The following is an 11,607-nucleotide window of genomic DNA, read 5'->3' as shown; positions in this document are numbered from 1 at the left end:
GCAATCGAGCGCAGATAACTCGAGCAGCCTTCCGAAGCCCGCAGGAAGATGGCATCCACCGACCAACTCGATCCTCCAGCACAGGTCTCTCTCTCTCTCTCTCTGCAAGCTGAAACATTTACCCCGTGGTTCCCACATTTAACCGTGAACCCTTCTTTAATGCGTTCACATTTGGTGGCTTTTACGTGTCATCATTCTTCTTTGTTACTTTTTAAACTGCTCGGCGAACGAGGGTTAGCATGCGTGCTAGTTAGCATGCGTGCTAGGTTACGTTTCAAAAGTTTCACATGCTTGTGTTGACATGTGGGCACCGCTGCTTCTCGAGGCTTACCGTGTGTTACCAAAAACAAAAACAACAAAAAAAATAATGTGGCTTTCTCAACTCATTGGCTAACCACTCACCCTGACCAGATGTAGCTTTGCGTGTGTGTGTGTGTGTGTGTGTGTCTTATTCTGATCAGTTCATGACTTGAGGAAAGGTCACAGTTAGCAGTGGTTTGTACTCCGTTCATTAGTGTTTGCTTGAATTATTAACAAGCACTAATCATTCCAGGAATATGACTGAAAGTGGTATCTCACCAGTGACTGCTTTAGACTGTTAAACTTTGCAGGTGCAATTACAATACTGTTGGTTAACAGAGAGGAAACGTCTCCCAGAATTAAATGTGCATAGTTGAGAGCTGAAGCGCCGAAATGTGGCGTGTGTGTTGACTTAATCCAGAAAAAAAAAAAACAATCATCCTGGGGAGAGAAAATAAAATAAAATAAAATGAATGTTGTCATGTAAACAACATTTGCAAACAATTTCTCGGGAAGTTTGTTGTTGCAAAGATATATGCTTAAACGTACGTTTAGGTTCTGCCAGATTTACTCGGTATCACATGGTTTGGAAGAAAGCTGAGTAAATGTGATTCAACAGACTGGTTTCAAATGTTTGCTCCCATTTAAAGAACTACATTTTGAGTGCACTCCGTGTGGTTAAGAAATTGTTGACAGTGACAATAAAAATGTGAGGGATGGTATCATTGTTTACTCTGCTGCCAGACTGGGTTCGTTGTTACCTTCAAATATGTGACGTTAAAAAGTTCTTGTTTGTACCTTTTTTTTTTTTTGTTTTTGTTTTGTTTTTTGTTTGCCACTGTCCTCCACTAGATGGCGCTCTAATACAAGTGTTTGCTTGTCTTTTTTTTTTTTTATTTTTTTAGCCTGGACTTCCACCTGGAGATGTTGGAGCGGCTGGTCCCAGAGAAACACTGGTAAAGGACTCCTTCTTTAATACAGATTACTTGATTGATGAGTCAATATGGACCGTAATCAGAAAATCATTTATGAGGGTCTGTTTAATGTAACTGCAAATTAGACAGAGATGGCAGGTCAGATTAAGTCCTCATAAGTGGTTTAAATGTTGTTGTTTTTTTGTCAGTTTTTAAACACTAAGGCAGCTGATGCTGATCTGATTGTGTGTTTACCCGGGAAATAAGCAGCTGCAGCATTTTGAAAAGTATGAAACCTTGCAAAAAAGTCTTGGCAACTGATGATTTGTAGTTTAGGAACACTAAGATTGTTTCTTTTAATATTTCCTTAAATACTTTTATAGGCTAATCGGATGATATTACACATTCCCCAGGGAGATGCAGTGTTAAAGGCTTCTAATTAGCAGACAGTCACTTTAGCATCACACTGGTGTCCCTAAGCCGCAATGAGAGTGGACTTTGTGTTCCTTGTCTTTGGATAGGAAAAAGGATTGAGAAAGGTTTATTTTAACAGCAGCTTTAATCATGTGTTGCTTAAAACTAAGACTACATATTTTTGTTGTCTTTTTTTTTTAGCCCACTGTTTTTCAGTCTGTGTCAGTACTTACATTTATGGCCAGGTAAATTTTTCAATTGGTTTGTCAATAATTAGTCTGAATAATATCTTTTTTTGTTTTTAAAGAAAAATGCCTGTTAAACGCAGTGGTTTCTTACTTAGGTGGCTACTCATGCTACTAAATAAGTAGTTCAAGTCATTAGTACCATCAAAAGGCAACATTTAACAATAATAAACATCAGTTTTTTTCAATAACGTGTAAAGGGACATGTTTATAAGACATGCCTGGTCCAAGTGCTGATTATAACCAGGAATGTTGTGTTATTGCTAAGTGGGATGGAATATGTCCCAGGTACTTTCACTGTCCTTGTATGGGCACGGCATCCAGGTTAGAGGAGTGCTGTATTGTTCAGCCTACATGTCTCAATGTCATTCACCACCATTCACTCTTCATCTTCCCCCCATCATCCTTTCATGCCAAGGCTAATTTAATCCTGGGGTTATTGATTGTGGGAGCATTCTCCCAGGCTTTCTTTCAATTTACTTCAATTTCATCATCCCACTGCGCTTCAAGACTGCCTCCTCAAAAAGGGAAGAAATTCTTGTTATGAGGGTCCTGATTCGAGACTGGTTGACAAGTCCCACCACCGCCACCCTCACTTCCAACCCCTTTCCTCCTTTCTCTTTTTGATGAGCTGCTCTTTCCCAGTTAAGTGGATTATTACAGTAGGGATAATTCTTGTCACATGGCATTATTTGGATGAGGTGAATAATTGAAATTTGTGTCTGAAAGGATTTTATCTGGATGAGAGGAAAGGGAGTGCTGGCAGGGTTGGGAGGACAGACAGAGAGAGAGAACACACACACACACACACACACACACACACACACACACACACACACACACACACACACACACACACACACACACACACACACACACACACACACACACACACACACACACACACACACGTTTGTATAACATTTATGTGCACATGTGCATGTCAGACAAGCCAGTGTGTCAGGCTGGGGACACCAGTCATGTTAACAGGTTCTGACTCACCTCGCCCAGATCAGCAGGCCCTGGCACACTGCACTGCATGGGCTCTCCTCCTCAGTGGCAAGAGGGCCCAGCTCAGGGGCCGGTCTCACAGCCTCTGCCACCACACAGGCCAGAGGGGCAGATCTGGACCTGCAGTCAGAGAGAGAGAGAGAGAGAGAGAGAGAGAAAAGAAAGGGTGGGAGAGCCTATATGTGAGTGTGTGTGCTCCGTGGTTGACTGGTATGCCAGTCGCTGCCAGCCGCTGCTGTTGCCTCCGGCGCTGCTGTTTGCTCGCTCTCACCCCGGCTCTCTGCATCTACATCCCCCACCCCCTCCCACCTTCAGCTCATCCCTGCCATGGCCATTACCCCTGCCAGTCCTTTGCTGGTGCTTCCTTAGTCATTGTGCCCTCTTTCTACTGTGACACCCTGCGCTCACCCGCATCTCCTTTCATCACTGTGTTCTCACTGCCTTTGAATTCACCCAAACAAATGTCAATGATATCTGCATGAGGAAAAATACTTTTGATAACAGGAGAAAACGGGAAATATATCTACTTATTATCCAGTAGCATAGGAGTATATTGTGATGTGGGACTAGATGTATTGGGATTAATTTGAAATATTGCAATTTTATCATCATAAAAGATGCTTAATAGTTTAAGTGCTTCATTTTCTTGTAATTTTATTTTTTTATTTAACTTATTTAACAGAGTGATTTTTTTTAAAAATTTTTTCTCTCAGAACTGTAGTTAAAATAAGAAGAAGAAATGAAACAACAATTATGACCAACGGAATCTTATTACCTTTTTACAATGTTATGAATTTTAGGGCTGCAACAAACAATTATTTTAATTATCAATTATTCTGTTTATTGCTCCCGGATTTATCAGTTAATTATTTTGTCGATAAAATTTCAAAAGACTATTGGAAAAACCCGCTTCAAAATTTTACCAGAGTCCAAGTGATGTCTTGAGGGTCCTTACCTTTTCCAAAAAACAAAATCTTTATATTTCTGTATACGAACATGAAGCATCAACAAGACATCACAATTAAAAAGCTAAACCCACAGAACGGTTGGGTTTTTTGGGAAAAAAATAAAAAAATCTAAAATGATTAATTTATTTTCAAAATTGTTGCAGATTTATTTTCGATTATTTTTGCATCGTGGAAATGCGGAGTCAAACTGTTGTAATAATCAGATTTGTTTTGTATTTCTCATCAAGCACACGATAAGTGTAAAGGTGCTGACATCAGACAAACCTATCGCTAAGTGTCTAGAGTCACCGGATGAAAGTGGATAAATTCTGCCTCTGATGAGAAACTTTTTGTTGTGGGGTCATGTGGATGTGCAGATGATCTTCGGGCGAGTTGACCCCTCACTGAAAATAATTCTAATACTTTTGGTTATCCAGGGCAGTATTAATCCTGTTACTCTCTATACTCCTGAAAAGTAATTCAGGCCCCAAATGAATAACAATGTGTGTGAGTTTGTGGGGAATGCAAGCGTGCGGTTTATGTGTGCAAACGGTGCATCTGTACCAACGCTTCGCGTGCATGTAGGCATTGTAAACCGGTTGTGTGTTATGTGTTTAGGTTTGGGGATTTTAATACAGCAGAGGGAGGGGGAAAAAAAGAATTGTAAGAAGAACATCCCCGGTCTCACAGCAACTTCAAAAGCTCTCCTTCCCCAGGATATTAAGCGACTGTGATGAAAAATTTAGCAAGCGTTAAATAAGCCGCTTTGAAGTGATCTGTTTTGGCTCAGCAGTCTCCAAATTTCCGTAGCCCCTTTGCAATAGCCATCTTACTATAGAGGGGGAATAAAGGAGCAGTGTGTTAGGTGCAGGAGGTGTGGGCGACCTGGCTGGTTGGCAGAGGACATGCCAACAGTAATTGGTCCAGCCAAAGACACGGAGGCACTGCTACTGTCCCCCTTTTGTCAGTCTCTGGCTCTTTTTCCTCTTCAATTTCACCTCTTCCTCCCCGACGGCTCTTTTGCCGAGCCCCGCAAGTCACAGGCAGACAGATGTTGCTCATATGTTAGCTCTGAAAAGAGATTTCATTTTTTTTTCTTCACTTGCGCGTGGGTGTAACACAAATGTAACAGTGGTGATGGCAGGAAGTCAGGGGTTACTCTCAGGTCTTGACTTGAGTTATTTAAAAAAAAAAAATTTTCCTTAATGACTTTCCACATGGAACATGGGAAGATATATCCTTTTTAACACCAGTCTATTCTCTGTGCATGTGTGAATATTTTTTCCTCACAGGACTGTACAATTTACACAATCACCTCCCCACACATGCCGCCCCTCCACCCCCTCTCCACCTCCCTGAAGATACAATACATTTTAAGTGATCACACTTTTTTACAATACAGCTCCCATAAACCAAAAATAACAAGAAGTTAATCTCTTATTTGATAATTCATATTTCAATTCATTTCACATTCATCACTTTTAAAACCATTACTTTAAGTTTTGAGACCTCCAGGTTTCAACACGTTCCAAATTAATTATTGGGGCAGAATAAGAAATGGGAGCCGGTAATGAGTCTGGTATGGTAACTCCATTCTGTCAAGAAACTAGGCTACCATTTAGTTAGTCAAGGGAACCTTCTCTGAGATTTTCCTTTTTTCCTCTTTGCTCATTACTTTAATTGTAATTGTAATCCTTTATTGGAGCTGTCTGCAGTAAAGGAGAGTTATGGTCCGAGTGGGGGCGCGAGCCATAGAGATATTTCATGATTATTGGGGAAGACGGTCACTAGGTGGCAGCCACTAGTTCGGCCTCGCTGTAATTACTGAGTGGGAAGTGAAAGCAAGAAACTCTGACTGTGTGCGTGTGTGTGTGGGCGCGCGTGGGCACGTGTGCGTGCGTGCGTGCGTGCGCGTGTGTGCACAAGGGTAGAAGAGAGGTTTCTCAAATTCTTGTGCACTTCTTGAAAGAGAAACGTGGGATGAATCTGATCACCTGCCGTCTCCTCGTCAATAATTTCTGTAAACTGTCATGTTGACTGTAAACCTGCTTCAGCCTCTGCAGCAGCACAGATTAAAGACGTGTTGAAATCCTCCAGCTTTACATTTTTGTGGCTTGATTCAAATGATTCAGAGTAAATACATTTCGAATGCAGTCTGAAAACTGTATTACAGTGTGAGATAACGCCGAGTGTTGTGATATATGGGGAGGATATGATGCCATTGTTACCTTCAGCCACAGTTTTACTGAAGAAACATCTACGCAGCAAAGTTTGTTTCGGTGGTCGTGGTGAAGTTTTCTCTTTAAATAACATAAAAGCTCAATTCTCTGTTTCACAGCTCTCTTTGTGCATCATGCGCTGTTTGTTTCCGTGGTTAATGACACAGGAAGGGCCCTCCATTTTATTGTTGCTGTGTTGCACTTTTTCTCCTCCTCGCCCAACCCGGCAGCCAGCCTCCTTAGAGGACTCTGTATGAATTCTCACTGTCATGTCCAAGGACGAGTGGCGCAGGGTCAGCTAATTGCTTTTATGATTATGATTTCACGTCAGATTTATCGTGCATGCTCGGAGCACATCTTCCAGGTCCTGCCGACGTTGCTGGCTTGGACGGGGAAATGAGTTTACAGCTTCTGGCTGTGACTTCTTGTTTAAGTGCAGGTCACACTTTTTGACTCATTAGAGTCGAACGCAGGGGGTGAATCACACAGGCTTTTCCTGTAAAAGCCTGTGTTTTCTATGTCAGTAACTGTGCGTGTTTTTCTCATATTTAGCCACAAAAAAAACATTTTCTTACTTTGTCTTCAACATGTGCTAAAGTTTGGAGGTTATGAGCAAGGAATGACACAGAAGGATTTGGGTTTTTCTGTCGTTTGAACTTTTTATGAGCCATAAATCTCTCATCTTCATTTCTGTTCACAGATTAAATCATTGCGCTCATTCCCCTCATAGTATGCCAGAATTATCAGTTGACTTCTTTTTGATGTTGGTGACTTTTTTTTTTCCCCCAATGGATCCACCCACCTCTTTGAAAAGGATGAGCACAGATGAGTCCAACCCATTTTTATGAATTATTTTTTAGTGGTTTCTGCCTCGTGTGCTGAGCCGGACTGGATCTGCATTGCCAGCTCAGACAATAGCATTTTTATTTTTATTTGATCTTTTGTTTTAGTTTTTTACTAGAGCATCCAAGGACCATTTTTTAGTTCCCTGTAAAGTTCACAGTAAATGAAGAAGAAGCTGTTGTCACAGAGTGTCAATAATACACGTAGTTTATGTATGTAGAGTTTCATGCCATAACCCGTGGCTCTTGATTTGTTGCAGTATTTTGACCTCACTGTGACCTTCCTGGCTGGGCCGCAGTGTGACTGGTGACAGATGCAGCCTGGGAATATGGTTTGGAAAGTGTTCCGATGCTCTGAGGAATGTTGAAGCTAGTTTTACGCAAAGTTCATTTCGGAGACATGTGTAAAGTCTGTGATTAAGCTGAATTCAATAAACTTTAATGAATACTTAGGGCTTTATTTGTAGGGTTTTTGTCTCAGCAAGTATATTAATGTAAACAGCATGGTAACAGAGCTGTAATTTCCTATTCTCCCACAATTTAGTGAACTGTCACAATGTGTTTACTTAAGAAATGATAGAAATACGACACCAGTTTAATTACAGCGTAGTCATTTTGCCTCAATATACTTGGGAAAGTGGCCTTATTGAGCTGAGCTTCCTTTATACTCTCTATTCTGCTTTGTAATTACTTCAGCTTGATTTATTGTCTTTTCTTTGTGTTTATGGTTGTAAACTGCTCGAGTGAGTAACTTGGTCTGAGAGTGGCTTGTCTCCTTGCAGCGAGACTGGAAATCTCCCGATGAATCTGAGATGTCTCTGCTGTCAAGACTGCTCACATCGCTCTCAGCCTCCAATGTCACTTTCAAGGCATAATTACACAAGTTGTGTTGATTAGTATGAGAAGCAATTACGGTGGCTTTCCGCTGCAAATGGAGAATGTGATGGCTCTTGATTGACAGGAAGCATCCTGGCTTTAATAAGTAAATGACTATGGTAATTCAGGTACTGAGACCCTTTGATTTGTCAGCATCTTTCTAATTTTTGTGATGTCCTCTGATTTTAATGAACATGAATCTGATTGAATCCCCCTTCATTTCCCCCGGTCCCTGCACCTGTCTGTCTGTCGGTCGGTCGCTCTCCTCTCCGACCAGCCAGTGTTCTCACAGGGGAGCCATACACTTATGCTTTCAGAGCTATCCTAAACAGTCCTGCTGCTGATGCTAAATTATTTTTCTCTGAGTGAATCCGTTGTGTAAAAAAAAAAAAAAAAAGAAGAGAAAAGATATAGATGAACAACATGCAATTTTGGCACACAAAAGCCTTTTAGGGTATCATTCTTTCACAACTGTAGAAATCAGAGGAAAAATTATTTGTAATTGACACTTTGGGGAACATTTTTTTTCTCCTTTTATCTGGCTTCTTAGTAAATTATAAGCGGTTAATTTGTCAGCAAGCTCCCCTACAGCGCTAGATATTTGTTCAAATGCTGGGATCCCCTCAGCGCATTTGTAAATCCCCTTCTGAAAATGCTGCCCTGTCTAATTATGTAATATAATACTGCCTTTTAGGCAAGTTTCTTTTCATTGAATAACATTAGCGCTAGCTAAGAGTAAACTATTGGAGCAGCTCCACCTAAAAGAGATATATATACACTACCTAAAATACACAGAAGTACAGTGAACTACAGTAATACAACAGTTTGAAGCTTTTACACTAAGATCTGTGTATTTTAGATATTTAAATAAGGGCCAAACATTTATGCGGAAATTTTATTGGTCTAACCCTCAATCTCATATTTCGTTCTTTGTTAACCACAGTTGGCCTAATCAAGTAATTCCCTGTTTGTCTTAGTAACCCCCTATAGAGTCATACATGCATACATATAATAAAATAATTTGCTTTTGCACTCCCAAGCCCAGCTGTAATTTATATGGATTGAATGAGTGCTGCATTGTGGAAAAGCACGAGTGGACCAAACGCTCGTTTGTCACCTCTAATAAATGTTGGAATGTAAATTATGAACTTATGCTTCAGATGTAAATGCACTTTATTCCAGTCCTTTAATGTAAACAGCCCACTCCAATACATTAAGGGGTAGGGGGGAGGGCAGAAGGGTATTAGATTTGGAATTTTGACTGTTTTCACAATCAATAATAAACACAAAAGAGCCTAGATGGGGAGCGTTATAACATATCTGAAGTCGCCTTCATAAATTATTGCATGAAAGCAGGCTTGTACACCAAAAATGTAAATACATTAATGTTATTAATAATGTAGTGACTAATAGTTCTATCAAGACTGTAATAGCAGTTTAATGGAATATGACAGCAAGAATGTATTACACTTCTTACATTTAGACGGGACCTCACATGACATTTATCAGAGATTTCTGGAACAATTTTTTTGATTATTTTGTTAAGTTAATTGCTTCTTTTCCTCCCGAACGTCTTCTCTGGGAGAGGGGCAAAAAAAAAAAAACTGCTAATGGATATTAATTAATATGTGTCAGTTTTCTGGGTTTGATTAAAAATAATGAAAGTAAAATGCTAATGGGATTTTCGGCTTTTCTCTGTGTGTGGGGCCCTGAGATTGTGGCTTTATCAGGAGAATCTGAAAAAAGGGAGATAATGTGCTACTCTCTAGGCTAAAATGAAAGTGACAGAATATAAAAACTGAGATAAATTATCTCAAAACCAGCCAAAATAGAGCACTTGAGTGAAAATATCGCACTCTAATTAGCCTAAGTTTAGAAGAAGGATCCAGAAGGGCATTGCCAGTAAACGATAAAGTTTTTTTGTAGTGTATTCCAATAAAAACTTGAGCCTTGCTTGCTGTTCAATTCCTCATCTCAAAATTATATCATCCTCATCTGCAGTTGAGGTCGTTTTTTGTTCTTTTTTCTGAATGAAAGGAACACGTGAATCATTTCTGTCCAGGTGCTGTCTTGGCAGGTTGTTTTTCCGGATACTGTTATGCGTTTCTTCTATATAGTTGATTGCCAGAAAGTCATTGTATGGACTTGTTTTTCAGACTTGTTACATACCTCTGATGTCTTTTTCAGGTTTTGTTTGCCTTTCATTTAAATTAGACCGTGCCCAAACATCTTTCAAATTGAGCGACACGTCACTTGGCACTGATGATAAGCTGGATGTCCATGCCTTCATCCAAAGTCCACTAGTCAGCATGCAGAAATCTTCACCAAGACTTCTTTGTGTCTGCATGCAGTCTTCAGTAAAAAGAGGACCTTTTTGAAGCTATCATTAAGGTAGAATACAAGTGTGGACCAGCAGTGAAACAGGTTGGCAGAGTTAAAAAGGTAACTATAACCACTGGCACAACTGACAATTATCCAACACCTGGACTGGCTCCCCTCCCGAGCGTGTGCATGGAGACTGTCGACTTCTTGTTAATGCAGTGATTAACAGGAAGATTGCATTTGTTTTCCTGTGCAGCTCTCCTGGCAGCAGTACTCTGCTTTCTCTTTGATTAAAATAGTGGATGGATGGAAGCATTGTACCTCCGTCATGACCTTCAAAAGAAGGGGCGAGACAGAATGAATAGAGGAGAGGCTGAGGCCGCTCTGTCCTCCCCAGATTGTGTTTACTGTGGACTTTGGGATTTTAAAGGAGGTATTGGTGGCATGCAATCCTGTGGGAAGAGTCAGCCAGCCGGCACTGACAGTTGCCAACGGTCTTTGGTTGTCCCCAAAGATGACTCGCTATCAGATTTTTGTATGTCTCCTCTATTTATTTATTTTCTTTGTATTTACTGCTACTACGAGACTTGCCTCCCGTCTGACCCTCTTTATGTCGACGGCGCTACGTCATGGTTCCAAAAGTGTGTGGAAAGTGGTTTTAGGTATCATGGGGATGAGAAAAGGAGAAGTGAAGGGGCTTCGTCAAACAGCCTGCACTTTTGAAATGCAGAGAGTGGCATTGTCATGTGTTTTCTGTGTCAAGGTCGACAGAAAATGTCAGAACAGGTGTGCGTCTGCTGCTGAGCTGCTTGCCAACTCAGCCCCTTTGCTGTAACACGCCACCCTGTGTGACATTATAGTGGTTCACTGTGGGTTGTCTCGTCTCCTCATTCTTTTGGAGGAGGCTGGCAAAACATGCATTTTCCCCTTTCCCCACGTGACGTGCTCTAAGATGGGTGTCGACGCCTAAACTTTGACCACTGCCTCTGATTGTCACGTAGTCACAAAAAGTGTTGGTGCTGCGCAGCAGAGACGTGCAACATTCCTCTCTGATTACTCCTTCCATCTATTAAATCTCGCCATTTTTGAAGAAATGATCTTCTTGAAAGGGGATGCCCTTTTCTTTAAATTATTAGTCATGAGACTTTTGGGAAACATGCCAGTAAGTTACATGCAGAATGTAAACTGATGAGTTAATTTTTTTTTTTTGATTTGGATAAAAATGCCTTTTTTTTTTTTTTTTTTTTTTTTTTTTTTTTTTTTAAACACTGTAGGAGCAAGTTCAAATACAGTCTTTAAAAAAAAATCAACAATTTGAGATCTAAAGACAGAACATGAATGTTATGTGTGACTTGAGGCAGCTGGGTGGAGTTGTGTTGACTTTACATCACTGTCATGTACAGTTACCGACAATCTACATTAGGAAACCATCTTGGAAAACCTGAAACTTCTGTGTAAACACCTCAGAAAAGGGGAAATACGTTTAGCTGGGGCTTGTATCAACCAAATGTGGCACA

The 11,607-nt window shown here is 40.5% G+C and overlaps 2 protein-coding genes across 2 annotated transcripts in view; one reads left to right on the top strand and one right to left on the bottom strand.

Annotated features, from left to right (window-relative positions):
• The window catches only part of cntn3a.1 (contactin 3a, tandem duplicate 1), a 284,181-nt gene extending 272,835 nt beyond the window's left edge, over positions 1-11,346 (bottom strand). Inside the window, exon 1 of the mRNA XM_069689053.1 lies at positions 11,317-11,346. The gene's annotated coding sequence lies outside the window, so the exon portion shown is untranslated. The remainder of the gene's footprint in view (positions 1-11,316) is intronic.
• The window catches only part of pex14 (peroxisomal biogenesis factor 14), a 45,209-nt gene continuing 33,604 nt past the window's right edge, over positions 3-11,607 (top strand). Inside the window, exons 1-2 of the mRNA XM_069689063.1 lie at positions 3-84; positions 1,206-1,256. Of these exons, the coding sequence (XP_069545164.1) occupies positions 49-84; positions 1,206-1,256 (87 nt within the window). The 5' untranslated portion in view covers positions 3-48. The remainder of the gene's footprint in view (positions 85-1,205; positions 1,257-11,607) is intronic.

The sequence above is a fragment of the Brachyistius frenatus genome, unplaced genomic scaffold, assembly GCF_029030835.1.
Source record: "Brachyistius frenatus isolate BFR_SWC_R1_liver_20210118 unplaced genomic scaffold, ASM2903083v1 Contig_6, whole genome shotgun sequence".
In the NCBI taxonomy this organism is placed as follows: Eukaryota; Metazoa; Chordata; class Actinopteri; family Embiotocidae; genus Brachyistius; species Brachyistius frenatus.
The sequence above is the reverse complement of the archived record's forward strand: the minus strand, read 5'-3'. Positions and strand labels throughout refer to the sequence as shown.